The 21938-nt window shown below is 37.5% G+C and overlaps 1 protein-coding gene across 17 annotated transcripts in view; it reads left to right on the plus strand.

Moving 5' to 3' along the window:
- LRRC7 (leucine rich repeat containing 7) overlaps positions 1 to 21938 on the plus strand; it is a 349370-nt gene that overhangs the window by 110871 nt on the left and 216561 nt on the right. For 16 of the 17 annotated variants that reach the window (XR_010589655.1, XR_010589656.1, XR_010589657.1 and 13 more), the window contains one exon: positions 20753 to 20955. Coding sequence is in view for 13 of the 17 variants with exons in the window: in XM_008172560.4 (XP_008170782.1) it covers positions 20753 to 20955 (203 nt within the window). In the remaining 4 variants the exon portion in view is untranslated. The remainder of the gene's footprint in view (positions 1 to 20752; positions 20956 to 21938) is intronic. The other variant, XM_065554027.1, reaches the window with a different exon arrangement.

Consider the following 21938-nt stretch of genomic DNA (forward strand, 5'->3'; position numbering starts at 1 on the left):
GTGGAAGGAGAATTGAGACCCAGGAATTTATCTGTGTTTCAGATCTAAGGGTCCGATTTTCCTTGTTACAGCTGAAGAGAGGAGGGAGTACAAAGGAGCTGTTTGGGCCTCCGCAAACCTGAGGCCAGTTCTGTATAATCCCAGTCCCTGGCATAGTTTAGAGTAGCTTTAGCCTCTTTAAGCTGTAACTTAATGCTCTAAATTACATCAGCTGCAAACGGCTCCCCATGGCTGATCCAACAGCTCGGGATAGCTAGTGTATAGGCACTCCATCTGTGCTCTAGGCCTGTGCCCTGCAATAGGAGCTCATAGCATGATAACAAAGGGAGTCACCGTAATGACACTATATCACCTTAGTGTCCTGTCCCCGTCCCCCCACCCCAGCAGAGGGAGGAGGAGCAAACATTTCACTTTTGCCTCTCAAGCCATCTGTTGTTAATTTGCGGATTTCTCATTGTGACAGAGGTGGGGAAGTATTTGAAAGCCCTTTGCTGCCTGGAATTGACAGGAGTGTAGAACTTTACATTCCTTTTAAGTAAGGAAATTCTGCCTAACTCTTTATTTTAAGGTTTCAGAGTAGCAGCCGTGTTAGTCTGTAATAAAATAACTTTTATTTGAAAAGTTTGTAAATGACTATTATGTGACTATAAACAATTACCTGGGATATAGTAGCTGCTCCTGATTCTCATCTGCTGAAATTTATTTTTGTTTTCGAAATTATCATCCCAAATTTCCAATGATTATTAAATAAATAAAAATCGATAACCTGTAAACTTGCCCTTCCACTTTTTCTGTGAGTAGAAAGAAGAGTTAAAATTGATGACTGACAAAAAAAGGAGGCAATGGTGTACATGTAAAACCTTCAGTTTAAGAAGCAGAGAGAGGAAGCAAATGCAAGCATGGCACGGCTAGCCATGATGTCAAAGGGGAAGAGAACTCTGGTGAAAAGATGTGTATTCTGCACAGCTTTGTTGATTCTCATAATTGAGTGCAGGCTTTCTCATGTATCCCCTAGGTATACTGACATGGTAGAACTCACTTTTCACCTCTTTCACAAAGCCACCTTCCCTACATAACTAAAAGGGACATTCATGGAAGATGCAACTAGATGTTTTCACCAGTAGTAGTAATGGTATAACTTTAAAAGAATTCACACTGGGAGTTTGACCCTATTTTCGATGTGAGGAAACTTAATATAAAGAAGCAAAATATGTTTACATAATATATTATGTAATATGCTATTAGTATAATAAATTGCAATATGGCATGTAACTTTTTAAAGTCACTAATGAACATGTTCAGTACCTTATTTCTAAACTCTGAAAAGTTATGAACAGATTAACATAATATTGAAAAGATAAGATAAAAACAAGCTACCTTAATGGTGAATTTGAGAAAAGATAAAAGCTTAATTTGATTAAGGAGAGAGAACAATGGATTTTTCAGATCTTTTATCAATCAAGTTAAGAGCCTTTTTAAATATACCTGAGTGTTTCTTTCTTAATTAGGTCATCCATCTGAAGTTTTGATTGAAAAGTATTATTATTATTATTATTATTATTATTATCATCATCCAGATTTAAACCATAAAGTGAGTTCTGCTGGCATTATAGTCTGTCTTAAAGATTTTTTTAAAATGTCTATCCAGTCTGAAAATGGGCATTATGGAAACATGTACCAGCTACAATTTAAAATTTTCTAGGAAGATAATTGGTGGTAGTCTTTTTGAGTAGGCCCTAGAGGTCTTCCATTAAACAACAAAATAACTTTAATTAAATGTTTACATAACTAACACAACAGCAACTAGGTTGCAGCCCACAGTCCAGAACCCTGTCTTCCAAAATGGAGGATGACGGTTGCTCTTTGCAGCTAAACCCAACCTTACATAACAGCAGCTGTTCCACACATCCTTCTTTTTTAATAATAATAATAAAAAGAATAAGACTGTGAAGCTCCATATATGTATACTTCAAAGCCCCAGTCTTGGTCTCTCCAAAGTAGTAGTACTGCACCTAATTCTTGAACTGACATTTTACTGTAAACTGAATCATGTGTACAGAAACAATGCTGCAAATCTGGTTCTAGCTTTGACTGCTTTGGAATATTCTTTAATGCTCCTTATTGCTCCTCCTGAAGTTATGTCTATTCCCAACTGTCTGGTAGGTGATCTCTAGTCCCTCCTTTAGAAGCAGCAAAATAGCTTTCAGGGTGTTGTTATACCATCTGCTTTCCTTGATGGGAAGGAGAAATGGGCTTCATGCCAAACGGTGTCCAAATTTTATTTTTTCTCATTCAGGCTGAAATTGAGAATTTCACATTTGTTCCCTGATGTGGATTCAGTGGCAATGAGTTCATTGAATTCTGAGCAGCCAATATCCATACTCTGCTTAGCTGGCACTGCTGTTTTCACCTACCCATCCCTGTGGGAGTTGCACTCTTGTGTGGAAAAGGAGTTTCTCAAAGTTTCCATTCTTTCCAGGCTCACAAACTGTGCAGACTCTATCCACAGATGAGAGCAGGAAACTCTTGGGTGAAAAGCACTGTCCACACCAGTTACTAAGCTTAACTAATTTAAAGCTTTGATAAGGAAACTTTAGGACAATATATTACCATTTTAATCAAGCATAAAGCATAAGTAAAGCAGATCGAACAGGATAGAGCAATCAATTACTCAGTCCAGGGGTGCATGAAGGCTGTTTCTATCATTGTCAGATCCGTGCTGGTTTGATCTGGTGTAAGTTCTGCCTTGCTTCCCACCCTCCCCCACTTTGTTAAACATATCCTTTCATACCTTGCTTCATAACATCACACAAATACAAATTATTAAAACTACCCCATCTACAAACGTTTAATTCTAAATATATTTCTAATACACTTTTACTTATCCTGTTAAAGCTCTAATTGGTATTCCTTATCTATCTTTTTAAACCACTGCTTTCATATATTCATTATTTCTTACAACTCTTCTATTATTGTTACTTATCTCAGTTATCTGCTTTTTGTGTCCTTGGAGTTGCTGGCTAGTCCTCCCTAGTCTGTTTTACTAGGGAGCTCTACATCTAGCTAGTAATCACACTTTTGTCTGGTTGCTTCGCCCTGTTATTTACACAGACCGAGGATCCACTGTAGATAAGACACAAACCAGCTTTCTGATTTTTTACAGTCTTTGAAATCTTTGTCAACAAGAAACACAGAAAGCAGAAAAGTTCCCTTTTACATTTTCTTATAACATCTACTTCTATACGATTATTTAATATAAATGTATTAACAGTTCAATATACATTTCTTTACAAAAGTATTAAATATATCTAGGGCCTCTGCACCAACTACCGTCAATAAGAAGGCCACTTCACTGGCTGGTACTATTCATTTTATCTGCATCCACTTCAATCATATGCAACAAGGATTTCTGTTTCAAAAAATTCCATGGTTCCTCCACATTTCCCCCAAACCTTACTCCTGGTGGAGGTTTCCAGCTATCCATCCTTAGTGGGTTTATATGTGTAGTTCAGGTATCTGGAATCGCTGTGAAAATTCTTTGATTGCTCTTAAATATATCTAAATATCTATACCATGTGGTGCTATTCTTAGTAGGGTATGGAGCAATTGTATTTAACAATTACGTTATTTTTATTTGTACATTACATAATTACAAAACAACACCCAAAACTTGGAGTTGACTGCAGCCCCTGCAGTTCAGAACCCTGCCTTACTAAGAGGAAGGTGACCTATACACAGGACAAATTTACAAAACCCCCATGTTGGCTTAGCTGGAGTAGTCAGTGAGTAGGGGTGTACAGTTAAGGCTCCGTCCATTCCCTGTCCCTCCCTGTGCATTCCTCATCTACCTCTGCAGTTAAGGGAGGGAGGGAGAAAATGGCCCACTAATCTCTTTATCATGAAAGCTGAATGTACAAATGTAGAATTATGTACAAAAAACCAGCATTCAGAAATAAAACAATGTAAAACTTTAGAGCCTACAAGTCCACTCAGTCCTCCTTCTTGGTCAGCCAATCACTCAGACAAACAAGGGTCCTTACAATTTGCAGAAGATAATGCTGCCTGCTTCTTGTTTACAATGTCACTTGAAAGTGAGAACAGGAGTTCACATGGCACTGGTGTAGCTGGCGTTGCAAGATATTTACGTGCCAGATGAGCTAAGATTCATATGTCCCTTCATGCTTCAACCACCATTCCAGAGGACATCTTCCATGTTGATGATGGGTTCTGCTTGATAACGATCCAAAGCAATGCGGAGTGATGCATGTTCATTTCCATCATCTGAGTCAGATGCCACCAGCAGAAGGCTGATTTTCCTTTTTGGTGGTTTGGGTTCTGTAGTTTCTTCATCAGAGTGTTGGACTTTTAAGACTTCTAAAAGCATGCTCCACATCTCATCCCTCTCAGATTTTGGATGACACTTTAGATTCTTAAACCTTAGGTCCAGTCCTGTAGCTATTTTTAGAAATCTCACATCAGTACCTTCTTCGCATTTTGTCAAATCTGCTGCGAAAGTGTTCTTAAAACGAACATGTGCTGGGTCATCATCCGAGACTGCTATAACATGAAATATATGCAGAATGCGGGTAAAACAGAGCAGGAGACATACAATTCTCCCCCAAGGAGTACAGTCACAAATGTAATTGACACATTATTTTTTTAATGAGCATCATCAGCATGGAAACATGTCCTCTGGAATGGTGGCCAAAGCATGAAGAGGCATACGAATTTTTAGCATATCTGGCATGTAAATACCTTGCAACTTTGGCTACAAAAGTGCCATATGCATGCCTGTTCTCACTTTCAGGTGACGTTGTAAATAAGAAGCAGGTAGCAGTATCTCCCATCAATGTAAACAAACTTGTTTGTTTTAGTGATTGGCAGAATAAGAAGTAGGATTGAGTGACTTGTAGCCTCTAAAGTTTTACACTGTTTTGTTTTTGAGTGCAATTATGTAACCAAAAAAAAAATCTGCATTTGTAAATTACACTTTCACGATAAAGAGATTTCACTTTGGTACCTGTATGAGGTGAATTGAAAAATACTATTTCTTTTGTTTATCTTTTTTACAGTGCATATATTTGTAATCAAAAATAATAACATAAAGTGAGCACTGTGCACTCCGTATTCTGTATTGTAATTGAAGTAAATATTGAAAATGTAGAAAAACATCCACAAATATTTAATAAATTTCAATTGGTATTCTATTGTTCTAAGTGCGATTAATTTTTTTGAGTTAATTGCGTGGGTTAACTGCAATTAATTGACAGCCCTAATAATAATATAAAGTGAGCACTGTATACTTTGTATTCTGTGTTGTAATTTAAATCAATATATTTGAAAATGTAAAAAGCATTCAAAATATTTTAAATAAGTGGTATTCTGTTACTGTTTATCAGTGTGATTAATCACTATTAATTTTTTTAATTGCTTGAGAGCCCTAATTGCAACTGAAGTAATATGACATTGTAACCAGCTGGCCTTCTCCCCAGCACACAAAAGGACCCACAGCCAAACCCAGTGTCTTTCCAGTCAGTTTTATTTTCCCAACATAAGCAAAACTAACAAAATCAATTCCTCAGCCCACTCTGGGTTACAGCTCCTGTGGCACTTTCCCCTTTAACTCTGTCCTTCCTGCTTCAGGGCTTCTTGCAGAAATCTTCCATGTTCTGTTCACTGAGCACCCTCATGCCAGGCTTTCTCTTTGGAGCTCTTTGGCTTTTTCCCCCCAGCAGGTTCCCACAGCTTCCCTGTTCCACGTGACTCTGGCAGTCTACCGGCTGCTCCTGCTTCACTCACCAGGTCTCACTCTGCTCTAGGTTCAGTGTGCTCTCCTTTAAACCTAACTGGGGACAACTGACCAGCTGGGGCCAGTCCCCCTGTGCAACAACTTCAAGGTGAAGCTCTCACCTTTGCTTCACTCCTGAAATCCTCCCCATCTCCTGCCTCCACTTCTCTCACTGATTTCTTCCAAGAGAAAATTGACAAAATATTACATGAATTTCTCCCTCCTGTCTGCTTGCCTTCTTTTTCTCCTTCCTTCTTCCCCCACTACAAATCTCTTCTCCTCTTTCCTGTCACAAATGCAAACATTTTGTCTGCTCTCCTCATCTGATCCCTCCACTCGCCCCAAGGACCCCATCCCATCTGCTGGTCTCCCTTGCAACCCATGGTCATTCCCTCCCTTACTCTTCTCCTTAATCTCCCACTGTTTGTTTGGCTTTTCACCTCATGATACAAGCATATTTAATATCTCTCATCTTTAAAAAATGGTCTTTGTCCATACTCCCCATCTCCCTTTTCGTTTTTATCACTAAGCTCCTTGAATGCCTTGTTTACAGTCACTATCTGGAGTTCCTCTCCTCCAGTTCCATTCTAGACCCTCTCCTATGTGATTTCTACCCCTTTCATACCACTGAAGCCACTGTCACCAAAGTCTCTCATGATCTTTTCCTAGCTGAAGCTCAGAACCAGTACTCCATTCTCACCCTCCTTGAGTTGTCATAGAATCATAGAAATGTAGGACTGTAGGGACCTTGATAATTCCTCTAGTGTCCATTCCTCTGTAATGAGGCAGGACTAAGTATTATCTAGACCATCCTTGACAGGTGTTTGTTTAACCCAGGGATTGGCAACCTTTGGCATGCGGCCCATCAGGAAAATCTGCCTGTGGGCCGGGACGGTTTGTTTACCTGCAGCGTCCGCAGGTTCGGCCGATCGCAGCTTCCACTGGTTGCGGTTTGCTGTTCCAGGCCAATGGGAGCTGCGGGAAGCAGCGACCAGCACATCTCTTGGCCTGCAGCCCCCATGCTGCTTGATAAATTAGTTGATATATGGATATTTACTTTGTATATTTTGACATGTGATGTTGACAATTTGTGTTTTAATGGTTATGAAGCTTAAGTTTTTGAATTGCAATGTCTATCATTATTAATTATTGTCTGATCCCCCTATTGTCTGACCCTCATAATTTCCCACAACAGCGAACATTTAAATTGATCAAAATGAAAAAGCCTGTACTCCATAATTTGCACAATTATGAACATTTAAATAAATAAATCTTTAAAAATGTTTAAAAATAAACATATAATCGGTCAAAATTATACAAAAATTGAATTTTGTCTAGCCTAATTAACTCTGTTGATTTTATGTGACTGATTGTATTTATTCTGTGCTCTTACCATAGCTGCAAAGATGATCATAATAAGACTTAGTGAGAATTCATTCTTTCCATCAGAGCGGGGTAAATTCATGACTGATGTAACACCACTGGAGTGTTTCACTGGAGTGTTTCACCTGAGTTGAATTTGGCCCATTCAGCCAAATTGCAAACCTAGGGTAAACAGATGTATGTCACTGGTCAAATTCAGCAGTGGTGTAAATGGTGATGAAAGGTATATATCTAAATTGGTCAGAAATAAGTGGTAGTGTAACTTGATTAATTTGGTATTCAGAGAGGTAATATAAGGACAGCTTACATGATGGAGTGGAGTGTGTTTGGAAGAGGCACATTGCTGGAAAAGCAACCAACAGGAGGTTGTAAGTTAAACCACTTCTCCTCTCCCTCAGTGTGCATGCACACACTTTATTATACCACCTGCCTCCCTGTCTTTTTCTCTCCGCACCACCACTGGCTGAACATGTGCCTGTTAAACCATGCATTGTTGGTCTGGAGATGATGCTGGAAGTTATGCATGAAGAGGGAGCATCCTACATAGCCTCTCTGAGGTGTCCCCCGGCACATTTCCTGCTCTCCTTGTTGCATAGCAAAGGAAATCAGTAGACCTATTTTTGATGAGTGTTCCAGGGTGCAGAACACAGGGCTGGCATTTTAAGCAGAACTAATCTAAGCTGATGATAATGCCCATGTATTTTTCTTAATGCAGAGTTCAATTTCATAAACAACTGAAGGGACATTTTTCTGCCTTAATAACATAGACAATTGCCCTACTTTAATAGTGATCCCATAGAGCCCTATAGTGGCAATATAGATGCATCTCAGGCAACCAAAGGTGGTGGTTCGGTTTCTAATTCCCTATTCTCTTTTATAGTGGTTGTTATTACTTTGAGACCTTCCAGGCATTTTGCAGGCAGTAAAATGGAAAGCTAATGTATCCTGGAAATTTTACAGTTCTCATACTAAACTCATACTGACCAGCATAATAGGAAAGGGTAGCTCCCAGCAGCTTCCACAACAGGTTGATGATTGATGATGTATGCAAATAAAGAACATAGCAATCTCTATAAAGGAAAAAAGATGATGCTTTTTTGGCCAGTGATGCTCTTCTCAGTTTATCCCAAAATTGCTAGGGAAATTGAGGGTGGCAAGAACAGCTTAAATAGTGAAAGAGGAAAAATGCAAAATGGTGAAACATACGTTCATGGAAAACAGGGCTGTAAAAAGCAAGACAACTGGAATATGCTGTCTGTAGGTTTACTGAGTGAAGCAAAAGTGAATCAAAACAAGTCATTCCTCAGTACTATGTGGCGTGACTGTGTAGTAATAAAATTTAAACTCATTGCTATGATCCTTGTGAATTTCTTGGTGTAACTATATGTGGAAGGTCTCCAACAATTGATTCATCTTTTTGGGGGGGTGACTTTTTGGGTCCTCTTTGTCTCATTAACTTAATTGAAAATGGAGCTTGTATGTTTAAAAAGCTAAGGTACATATTCAATAAAGATGGGTATGTTAGTGGGTTTTTTCAAGTTTTGAGGTTCATAGATTCATAGATTCATAGACTTTAAGGTCAGAAGGGACCATTATGATCATCTGGTCTGACCCCCTGCACGCTGCAGGCCATAAAACCGTCCCCGCCCCTTCCCTGGACTCTGCTGCTGAAGTCCCCAATCCTGTTATTAGTGACCTCAATCGGCAGAGACCCTCCTGCTAGCTATCTTCTATTGTGATTTCCTGAAGACAATAATTTTGGTTTGCAAAGGACATTATGATTCTTCTTAGACAAAGATGTATATTTTATAGGCCAATAGTGATATCAACTCTTTTTCCTGCCATATGACTTGTGATATTTCTTTAGCTGGCTCTTCCGAAGGTGATTAGCCTAAGATATTCCTTTTTCTTAGAATTTGAATCTTGCTTGATTTTAAGCAGATGTAGTTAATATAGCACAATATATGTAGAGAAAAGGAAAATAATCTGTTGAGATGCTTCTACAAATCCACATGAGAGATTCACATCTCTCAGGCTATATATATACTTGGAGTTGGGGTGAGATTCCCAGCTTAAACAGACATACTTGAGCTAATTTTCATTGAGCTAGTGTGCTAAAAATAGTTGTTGGTTGTAATTAAAAACTTAATTTCCAAAAAGTTTTCATTGCTTCCTATGATCTCTGAAACTTTCAAACTAAAATGAACTCAGCAATATGGGTATAGTTTTCCTTTAGTAAGGATAATGTAGAAAAAACTGTGGTGTAAATCACTAAAATATTTGGATAGTCTCCAAGGCGTCTTTCCTGTGATAGGAAGAAATCTGCACTCTGAAAATTACAGTATGTTTAAATATCAATTTATTCAATTATTAATACCTTGGCAGGTAAATTGTTTTCTATGTTTTGTTATGGATACAGATTCTGTTCATTTGTATAGAATACTAAACAATGTTTTAGTGTAGGGTCAAGTAATACAGCATATTTTATTCTTAATTCATACAGAATCTCTTTAAACTGAAGGATAACTTAAGGTACAAATCAAACTGCATCCAAGTTTTAATTTAGGCCCAGTTTCAGGAAAGCAATTCAGCATATGCTTATCTTACAGTTAAAAATGTATTTAAGCACCCTTTCTGAAAAAGGTTGATTTTTTTCCCTTGTATTGCAAGTTTTTTGGGGCAGGGCTTCTCTCTTACTATATGTTTGTATGGCATCTTGCACAATGGGCCCCTAAACTGATTGGAATTTCTAGGTGTGCAAATCGTAAGTAATTTTAAATATGGATTATGTTGAATTGTTGATACATAACTAATTGATTATTCAAACTCTTCTAGTTTCTGTATAAAAAGAAACTGTCCAAAACTAGAATCTTTTATCTGAGCATGCACAAATTTTAGGTGTTTGGGTAGAATGAAATGCAAATTTGAACCATTTCTCTTTTGCATTTTCAAAATTGTCCCAACTTCTGTCCATCACTGTCTGAAATGAAGGTGAACCAAAATCCAAAACCAATTTTTCCAGAAATTCCCACATTGAAATTCAGGAGTTAGGGACCTGCTCAAACTTCTACTAAAATCATTGGGAGTCTTTACAGTGACTTCAGTGGGAAGTGGATTGATTCCTAGGTTAGAATGCAACAGGGATCTGGCAAGCCCAAAAGCTAATTTTCTGACTTTGCAAAATTACTACCACCCTGGATTTTTACTCATCTTTGTTGTAAATGCCCAAAATTTCATGATGCTCAAGTTGTGCATGAAGTCCCAGATCTTATTGCAACTATAGATAAAATTACCTTTCTAATGATGTGACAACCTGCAACCACTTTGGGGGGTCTTTGGGGGTCAGACAGAGAAGTTTCAATCTAATTATTCATGTTCTAATATCAGTTATGTTGTAGGATTTGCAGACTCTAAAGATGAACTTTAATACAGTAATGATCTAATCATTTTAAATAGGACTCTATTTTCATGCATTTTAATATTATTTCTGGATAAGATTTACTAGTTTTCAGAATATTTATGACTGGAATGTTTTCCTTGTGTATATTCCATCCTTCTTATAGCCTCTTACCTTTGCATCTCTCCCTGCACAAACTACATCATCTTTTTTCTATAAAGAAATGAAGCTATGTTTCTCTATACCCAAAGAGCGGCCATATACTTCAGTCTACAATTATATTTAGATTAAGGGAAATTATAAGAAATTAACAAAAACCTCCATAAGAGAGCATAGTGTTTGTATCTTCTCTGTAACAGTGTATAGTAACTGAAGACAAAGGACTTACATATCTGTTCTAATGATGAGAGTGCATTCCACTAAAGCTGGCAGATGTGAAAGGGATTGCTGGTTGGCCAAGGTGCAGGGGGTTCCAGAGTAGTCAAGGATAATATGGATCAATCAGGCTTTAAATGTGTCTTAACCAGCTTACATTCTGTCTCAGTGGGTAATATTTTTGCCATATGCATGTGCATGTGTAGGGATATGTATGGAGCCTCACCTTCATGCACTGTTAAACAATTTCTATTCATATGCTCTCTATGTAATTTTATAATGCATTTTCTTTACTGGGCTTTATTTAGCCCTGGCTTCAGCCAGAATATCACTCCAGGGCTCCTAGAAGTGGCCTAGCTGACAAGTTCAATAGTGGGCAGTGCTGGGTGGAACGTGGGATGTGGACAAGACATTCTGGGGATCTGCTGCTTCAGTGCATACTACATTTGTCCTCTCTGATGGAACCCCTGGGGAAAGCAGCTATGAATTCCTTTATGCCAGTAGGCGTGTTAAAAGCCAGCATTTCTGGGGGGGTTTCATCAGTGGGAATAAATGCATGGCAAGTTTTGAAGTCTAACTGAAAGGCGTTTGAGTTACATGAACATGAGTTACATGAACACCAGAAAAATTTCTAAAAAGTGTGTTTATTGGTGAAAACTCCCTCCCTCCCTCCTTTGATATTTCTAAATTACCAAATAGATTTTTTCCAGATTAATTTAAAAAAGAGATTTGCTTATTGTCAGGTAAAGTACAAACAGGAGAAATTTCAGCACAAATTCTAATTTATGTTGGAAGGTTATAAGAACTTAAATAATAAATAGAGGCTTATGATGAAGGAGCTTCCTTACCCATAACTATAGCATCACAAGCATGATACTGTGACTGCAGATAAAAAAACTTGCCTAGGTTTAAAAAAAATTTTTTTTCAGGGACAAAGAATGGTTTATATTCACAAAGTAAAACAATGTGGGTAAGCAAAGAAATACTCTGCTGAGAACTCATACACTTTTTCCTGCTGACTTGGCCAAAACTATAGAACTGAAATGATTCCCATGGTGAGATGCAGTTGACAGTAAGGTCAATAGTACATGTAAACAGTAAAAGCAAACAGAAGTGGGTAGAGTGCAAAATAGTCTTGGTTGCCAAACAGGTAGCTATAATATCTTTCCACACACTTATTATTATTAAATAATATTATTGTATTAATAATAAAGAATAATTGTAACTGGTTAGTATGTCATGTCTAAAGAACTCTGGGTTCCTTAATTATATCAGTAGGTTAGCATATCTTGTAACTACCAGTCTGGGAATGGCCAACTTGTAAATGAAGTTCTAAATTAAATGAGCACAAAACTACTCAATTAAAATAAAAAGGATAAACAAAGCAAGAAAGTCATGGTTATTAGGTGCCAGGAATGTACTCCTAGAGAAGAGGACTTTTGGCTTGGGGGAATTTAGAGGGTTTTCGGTTTTGTTTTTAACTACAGTCATGTGCTCATCTTTATACGCACACAGTCCATATCCCAAAGAGTAGAAATATAATTAAATTGTTAAAATACCAGGAGAAATCCTGTCCATTGAAGTCAATGGCAGAACTCCCATTGACTTCAATAAGGGAAGGATTTTACCCGTAGTTCAGAGATACATGCATAATACTATGAGTAATGGTGCAAGCTCAAATCAACTACAATATCAAGGAAAGGCCCTCCAGACAGATGTGTTTTAAGGAGTTTGAAGGAAGAAATTGATCGATAGAAAAACAAAGTATGTTGTGGAAGGCATGACACTGAGAAAGGATTCACGGGGAGATGTTGGAAGGGAGGAGTAACTGGAGAGTAGAAGGAAACCTTGGAGGTTCAGGTTCAAGCCCTCAAATGAATTTATATCATCTCAGCTGTTCCAGTGTATAAGTGAGAGTAGTGCTTGGATTGAAGAGCAGTTGGGGGTGATGTTGGTGCAATAAGGGGAGAAAGTTCAAGGACTTAGCTTCAAAAGCTGTTTCCTTTGCTGTTGGCTATCTGCTCCAGATCATCAGGATGGTGGGGTCTTTCTGGATTCCTTGCTGCTATTAGTTGCACAGATAGCAAGAGATGTTAGAAAGCTTGTCTTCCACCTATAACTGTCTAGGAGGTCTTTACCTCTCCTGACATATAGTGACCTGGCCACAGTGATCCATACATTTGTGATTTCCAGGCTCAATTATTGCCACACACTATACCTAACAATTAATGGTTCCTATGATATGAATAATAATGATGGTGCTAATAAGATAGAAATGAAAAAGGGAAAGAAAAATAACCCCTCTCCCCCACACAAAAATTGCCAATTCATATCAGAGTGGGAAGAGAACTAAAGGAAAGAAATATGATATGGTAGGGTTTGTGATACTGATTGCAAGATGCTCTGATACTTTAGTGATGAGATGGTCTGGGTGGTCATTGTGCCTTCATAATACTGTATTTTCTATAGCCGAGTTTCACCAACTCAAAAAATCCATAGAAAATTATTTAAGGAAAAATGGGTAGTCTCTGGAGTCCACCATTATTGACCATTACTGAAAGCAATGGGACTGTTGCCATTATTTTCAAGGAGGCCAGAATTTCACTTTGTGTGTTAATCTCAACTGGATCTATGCATGTTCAAACAGGGAGCGATTAAATGCTTAACGTACGGAGGATTCAGAGAGTCAGGCTGGCAATTTTATGCCTTTGCTTGAAAGACCATTGTACTCTTCAGTGTGGTCTTTTCAGAATTGTCAGTGCTGTATGTTTTCTGATGGTATCCAGTGTGCTGTGATAGACATGTAATCAACCATGTAATTGGCCACTGTTCCACTTAGCTGAGCACACGATGCCCCTCAGATTTTATGAGATTATACATTATTTTAGCATGCATATGGACAAGAATGTGTGAAAAGGAACTCAGTGAAGTGGACTGTCTGCTGCCATGAATATGATTACATGTTTTCTGGATACTATAGTAAATGGCAACATTGTTTCTCTATTCAGAATTGAAATATTTTTCTTCTAAGACTATGTAGTCCTAATTCTCACTATCACTCAATGACTTTGAAAAAAGAAGAACAGGAGTACTTGTGGCACCTTAGAGACTAACAAATTTATTAGAGCATAAGCTTTCGTGGACTACAGCCCACTTCTTCGGATGCATATAGAATGGAACATATATTGAGGAGATATATATACACACATACAGAGAGCATAAACAGGTGGGAGTTGTCTTACCAACTCTGAGAGGCCAATTAATTAAGAGAAAAAAAACTTTTGAAGTGATAATCAAGCTAGCCCAGTACAGACAGTTTGATAATAAGTGTGAGAGTACTTACAAGGGGAGATAGAGTCAATGTTTGTAATGGCTCAGCCATTCCCAGTCCTTATTCAAACCGGAGTTGATTGTGTCTAGTTTGCATATCAATTCTAGCTCAGCAGTCTCTCTTTGGAGTCTGTTTTTGAAGTTTTTCTGTTGTAATATAGCCACCCGCAGGTCTGTCACTGAATGACCAGACAGGTTAAAGTGTTCTCCCACTGGTTTTTGAGTATTTTGATTCCTGATGTCAGGAGTCCACGAAAGCTTATGCTCTAATAAATTTGTTAGTCTCTAAGGTGCCACAAGTACTCCTGTTCTTCTTTTTGCGGATACAGACTAACACGGCTGTTACTCTGAAACCTGTCAATGACTTTGAGACAATATCAGGTTCCTCTAACCTTCCTCACTATTTCATGAAGGGCTTTTCTGGATGGAATTACAAGGGTACAGGTACTCTAATGCTCAGTGTCCCTGCAAGAAATACAAGCTAGTTCTTTAGTTCTTGTTAGTTGATTGTTTTCTTTTCTATTTGAGATGGATATTGAGTTTTGCCCCAGGCTAATAAACTATGGCAGTGCACTAGGGAGATAAGACTTCACTGAGATAAATAATGCACACACAAATAAAAATTTTAAAGAAAGTGCAAGGTTACATTGATAGCTTGTGGTTTTGTGGTAAAATCCATAACAAATCTGTTTTAAACAATGGATGTATTGAAATGAAAAGCCAACAAAAGCCACACAATCTAAATATAACCACAGAAAGCTAAACTGTGTTCATTTATAATATTGTCTTAACTTGATCTCCCCCCCCCCCTTCTTGTGGCTACTTACTATTTTTGAAGGAGATTGGCAGCAGATTATAATTTGCTTCTAAAAACAAATGGCATTAAATGCTTGATAATTACATTTTCTTGCGTTTTCAAGTTTTTCAAATGCTTTCTTAGTCCCCAAACTGGGGCATTTGAAATAATGCTGGCCATGATCAGCATTACTGATGACATGCCAACATAAGGGGGTCCAATGCAAGCTGTTATAAGGCTCAAGGGTGAAAGTATAGTAATTGTCTGGTTTCACCCCCAGAGTTGTTGGGAGATTTGATGTACAGTTTGAGGTCCATCATATGTTGTGATGGGCATGTGTAGGACCCATGGATCTTGATAGATGTGTTGCAGGGGAGGTATTGGTCATAGTAGCAGTGGAGAGATGGCTGCAGGTTACAATCACTACGCTCTCAAATGAACTGTTCCAGAAAAACGATAAAAGACAAACCCTATCATTTGTGAACAAATACTTTGCACAAAACATTCTCTCCATATCTGACCTCCCAGTTCTCATTCTCAAAGGAAACCTGCACAACACCTTCAAAAGACAAAACTGGGAGCTTAAATTCATAACTCTGCTAGACCCAAAAATTATTGACCCAATAATGTCAATGGTTTTGTTTCTCATTACAACAGTCTGTAACCCACTAACTCTCTTTGGTCCTACAGCTGCAGAGGTGTTAACTGCCCACTTCATTTTGAATGGTTTCTTGAAACAGTCTGTTCCACCTTGTATTTAGCTGTGATACTGTACCTTTCCAAGACCTGAAGAAGAGCTCTGTGGATCTTGAATGTTTGTCTCTCTCACCAACAAAAGTTGGTCCAATAAAAGATATTAGCTTGTCTCTGTCTCAGATATAGTAATCTTAAGAATTTCAGACAGATGTGTGATTTTTTTTTTAAAGTTAAACACATCTCTTTGAATTGTGTTTTCAAACCCATGTTGTCTGCCACGGTCAGAACAAAGAAAAATGGCTGCCTTTTATTCATACAGGGTAACAGCAAGAGAGACTTCTGCAATTAAAATCAAAATGAGGTTTGCTTATGCTATGGAGATTAAGTGGTGAGCAGGTAGAAAAAATTACTGATCCTATGGTTTGGAGGTACCTAAAGTTTGACAATCCAGTTTGTTCTATCTCTAAATTAAAGTTTAATGAGCTATATGTGAAACCATAATTTCCTACGTTCTCTATCTTTTAAATCAAGGAGAAAGCATTCCTGTCTCATGATTAGTGAGAGACAGGGATTAGTAATTTTGCTTCACAAAAAATCCTCTAATTGAGCAGAGATCAGATTGTTCTAATTAATTTCCATACAACAAATGTTTTTGCAAGATTAAAGGCTTTCTAAGAAAATAAGATTTACAGATTATTATAAAGAGATCCAGCACCAAGCTATTTAATTGCATTGTTTATATTTGTTCTTCTGCTGCAGTTTTTCTCTGTCCTAATGTAATTCAAAGAGAAATAAGAGAAAAGCATTTACAATACAGATTATCACAATTTTCTAGGCTTTTGTTAAAGGATAAATTTTATACTGTTTTCCATTACTTTAAGCTGCCTTGTTGAATAATACATTTTGTTGGGATTGAAATAGAAATAACTATGTTAAAATAATAGTAAAGTTTCTCAAGCAGAACCACAAAAGAAAGAAAATTTTGGGTTTCAGCCTAGTGTCTACATTGGCATTGCATCATGCATGAGCTTCTGTTGGATTGTTCTACAATTCTTGGAAATATATTTTAATCTCTGAATTATAATTTAACAAAGCACCAGCCAGTGATGAAACACAAAGTTACTGAGTGCATATTTAAGTTTGAATTATTTTCTGTGTGTGTATCTGTGTGGTTTTAATTGTGAACAGTAATATTACTTCAGTGGAGTATTTTGTGCTAATTGGGCTGAAATTCTGTTAGAGGCTTCACCACATTGAGCTCACTAAGATTGCTCCAACCCAAGTCTGAGCAGATCTTTCCCTGCAGTTGCTCCTCCTGGCTGTTGGTGACTGCCATGGTACTGAGCACTAGAACCAAAAGCAGGGAGATTGTGGGTGCCCAGGCAATGTGGAGACGAAAAGGGAAGCAGCCTGACTTGAATGCAGAGGGGTGAGGAGCAGGGAGAGGAAAGGGGGCACAAGCATAGGCACAGGTGTGATAGGATGGACAAAGGCAGGGTGGGGGAATGCAGTCTTGGGTGGGGGGTTGGAGAAGGAAGGGAAAAGACAGACTGGGGAGTGCAGGAGAGAGTGTTGGGTGACTGTTTGAGGGAGCAGGATCTGTTTAGTAAGAAAACACATCTCTTCATTCAACTTGAATTTGTATCATTTGATGTGTTTAGTCATTCCAAAGTGCTTCATATGAATGCTGTCCAATCTCTTTTCCATTCTGACAGTGAGGGGCCATGTTTCAGAGGGTAACAGCCTGCTACTACTAGTTATTATGTTATCTTAAGTGGTAGTGGTCATACGCACCAGGGGGCTGAAAAAAGATTCCACAGGCAAACTTAATTCTGGCTGAGGGAAGCTGGAATGTGGTGATTCACAAGGTTCTGTGGCAGTTGTGGGATGATGCTTGGGGAGGGGAAGGGCCCTTGTAAGTGGGAAGGAAAGTCAAGGCAGTCTCAGGCTGGGCATCACATGTCAATGGCCACTTTTAAAAATGTGTCCTCCCTGTTTTTCTCCGCTCTGCAAATGATGCCAGCATTGACATCTGTTCCTCTACTTCTCCCACAATGGTCTCCACACCTCTTTCCTCACTCCCCACTTCTGCCTGAAGCTCCATGAAGCTGTGGCTGAAAATCAGGTGACGGTGATTGAAACTGAGAGTGAATTGAGAGTGCAGGGAAAGATATTATATGGGTTGCACTTCTAAGTGCCATGTCCCACCTGCTCCTTGCAGTAGTGCCAGATCATATGGGGCTTACTTCTAGTGTACTTTAGACCAAAACTATTTTTTAAAATTAAAACATAGCTGACACTCAACTATATGTACAGCCTAGGATCTGGTGTAAGTCTGTTTCCACTGAGCCATTCTTAGTTTTCTCCCCAAAACACCATGATTCTTTCATGGTAGCAAAATTTGAGAGAATACAGAGCAGGAGAGGGGTGAACACATACAGAGCCAGATTGTCGGTGTAATTCAGGGTAATTCAACTGAAGTCAGTGGAGCTGTGCTGATTTATCTAACAGAGAATCTGGCCCATAATAAGAGAACCTGTAGAGAGAGCATGTGGAGTTTACTTTCCATTCCTTCTAGACCAGAATGAGCACCTACCCTGGAATACAGTTTCCACTGAAGTTCTGTTTAAGTCTGTATAGGAGAGGCCACATAGTTACTCTGCCATATCTCAAAGATTTGTAAAAAAAAATTCTCCAACACCCAAAATGCAAATGATACAACAAAAAACAGAGATGAGGGCAATCTTTAAATGATTGTTTCTTTAACACATGAGTAATCTTGAACTTGATTTTTTTGATTTCACTGAGAATTTTGGATGCACAGAAGATCTAGCATTAGCTTATAGTATTGCATATGACATATGGATTAAGATCCAGTATCGTTATATGAAAAATTTGAAATAACAAAGTGTTAAAAAGTCCAAGTTTGTGGGTAACTTAGCTAAATATGGTTCTAGAATGAGTGACATACGATACCCTGAAATGAGTTACAATTTAGATTGTGTAATTTGTTTTTGCCTTTCTCCTGTGCATTAGAAATATATATATATATATAATAGGCTCGGGGGGGTGGGGGGGAAGGCTGTTAGATTATGTAGTCCATGTCTGTGTCAATGAAGAATTATCCCCTTATTGCATATTTACTAGTGTTTTGTCCAGTCTACTTTAAATTTTTCATATGCTTTTGTAAACTATAATGTGAAAATACTTTCATTTTAACAGCTGATATTAACTAAAATGCAATTTCATTATTATACATAAAAGCTCAGCATCTGGTCTAGTTGAAATATAAAATTACTTTACTTTTTGCTCTCACTTTTAGCTATGACCCTTCGGCCAAAATTAGTCAACAGAAAATTTGTTATTGGCACTGCCAAATAAGAAACCAGGTGCACTTTGCTTCCGTTGATGTTTATTTCAACATCTTTCTCTTGTTCTTCACGTCTTGAGAAATTTTGGAATAGATATTTGTTCTGACAGCTTTCATATGTTAATTCATTGGGATTGCTAGAGGCAGATACACTTCCTTGTCTGAATCTTGTTAGAGTTTAACATTTGAGTGTGTATTTACCCCAGAAAAATGTATGTATTCTGTGGCATATTGTGAAGCCAAAGAAACACACTGGAAAACAGGATCTGGCCCACTAAATTCATGTTATGGACTAACTGCCTGTTATGTTTCAATTAAGTCATTGTTTAGGTAGTGTGAATGATCTGTTTTCACTCAGATATAGATGCAACTCCCTTTGATGTGTGTTGGAGTTGTCTGGGACATATATTCCAAAGAGTTCTTTCACTGAAGTCTGTATAGCTACTCTAAATTGACATGAGTGTGAGTGAGAGCACAGTGTGACCCCATGTATCACAAACAATGGTTCCCTTTTACTAAGAAATGATAAACAAATGTATTTTATTTTCATTGATATTTTGCATGGATGTACAGCTGTTCTCTAAGTGGAGCAGTCTGACTGGTGACCGCTGGGGTACTTAATCTACTTTGCTGCACTTTCCCATAAAGTAACACACAAACAAACTTTCCAAATGGTTTAGAAGGTAGGTGATGGAAACAATACTGGGAATGCTATGTCAAGTCCCATAACAGCCTGATTTATCTGTGGTCATGTTCAAATAATGCTTCTAAAAACAAATGTCCGCAATATCAGCCTCAAATTTAGATACTGTACCAGTGTATCTGGTTACTGAATATAGTGTGCATGAAACAGTAGGTTAGTTTAAATATTTTTGATCAGTTGAAAGACAGTAGGGCATGATTGTGGAACCCTTACTCACATCAGTAGTTCAGTTTACTTGAGTGGACAGATTACTTATGTAAGTAAGGGTTTCAGGAGCTGGCCCTAGAGGTGTAATTTGATAAAATTTCACAAATGTGTATATATTGTATTCCCTTCCACAAAAAATAATGGTATGAAACTCAAAGTAATCTTTTGCATTAACAAAGAATGTTGAAAGGCAGGAATGAGAGCTAAGATATCCAATGTAAAGATTGTAGCAGTTTTGTAACCAATTGTTTTGTATGGGGTTTTTATCATCTTGATGAAAGTGCAAAAAACAAACAGACCCAACCAGCGCCTGTAGAAAGAAAAAAGTCATATGCTCTCTTGAAATCCAGAAAAAATCACATGGGTTAACTATATATTTTAGTCATAGACAGTCAGAATTAAAACTAGTACCACAGCTAGTTTTAATTAAGTTGATGATAATGGACCACAGCATAAAATACAAAGATTGCCATTGACTCTTTGCCAGGTGAAGGGGTGTATGGACACAGGATTTATGCAGACATATATAAATCCCTCTTCCTCTAAACCTATAAGGATGGAAAAATAGACTCCAGGACATATATAATTCAGATTGCACATGCATGTGAGAAGATTATATTATTCAACTACTGTCTTAGTAATAACACTAAATATTATCACATATTGTGATGATTTTAGAAAACAGTAATTATTTTCTTTTCCTTTAGTGCAGTGTTTGGAGATGACAACCAAAAGGAAAATTATTGGCCGTCTGGTGCCATGCCGATGTTTCCGGGGTGAAGAGGAAATCATCTCAGTGCTAGATTACTCCCATTGCAGCCTACAGCAGGTGCCAAAGGAGGTTTTTAATTTAGAACGGACATTAGAGGAGCTTTACCTAGATGCCAATCAAATTGAAGATCTACCTAAGGTAAATACTGTTCTTTCTGTAATAGAGAAACACAAGGTGTGTTACTAAATGAGCATTTAAAATGAACTTCGATTTTGAAGAGGGTCTGTATAAAAATAACAACTTCTGATATAACAGGTTTTACTCTTACAATATATTTTTACTGTTTTTTTTTTTTTTTGGTTTATGTATTTTTCTTCCATTAGCTCTGCAGAGCCAACATGGCTAAGGAAAGATTGAGCAGGATTCTATTTCTTCTAGTACATAGTACAGAAAATGTAGATTGGGAGCATCTTTTCTCCCTGTTTAGTGATACTAAGGATACATTCAATGAAATAAAAAAGTGGGAAATTCAAAACTGATAAAAGGAATGGTGGATTTGATTTAAATCAAATTGATTAATTAACTAGTCCGGAAGACTTGATTTAAGCATAGATTTCTACATAAAAGTGCATTCTTGTTGGTTGTTATAAACTTAATACATATTCTTCACAACTCAGAGATAGATGTAGGTTTCATTTTTAGAAGGTACACACTATACATTTTTTAAGTGATTTATTTTGAAAACTTTTCAGATTAGTTTTGCAGCTATATCAGAAAGTGAATGATTGTTTGGTTATTTCATTTACCAAAGGTAATTGAAGCAGATAGTTCACCTCCCAGTGGCTTCATAAATATCTCCAATTCGACAGGTTCATCATTAATATTTGGAGGATTTTCTTGCCATGCATTATCAGGAGGAGATCATCACCAGACAGACATTTAAATTGTTTTATTTAACTAAAACAACAACATTATGTATTCTGGATTTTTTCTTCAACAGCAAACATAATATTTTAACAAAACTAGCATATGAATTTTTGAATTTAGTTAAACATTCAAGTTTTTTAAAATCAGGTTTGTTTTCGTTAAAATTGTTTTTAACGAAAATAGCTAAATGAAATATTTAAAAAAAAAACTAAAATTAAATCAACTATGTCAGCCAGGTCAACATGAGAAACTTA

The sequence above is a fragment of the Chrysemys picta genome, chromosome 8 (assembly GCF_011386835.1).
Source record: "Chrysemys picta bellii isolate R12L10 chromosome 8, ASM1138683v2, whole genome shotgun sequence".
Classification (NCBI taxonomy): domain Eukaryota; kingdom Metazoa; phylum Chordata; order Testudines; family Emydidae; genus Chrysemys; species Chrysemys picta.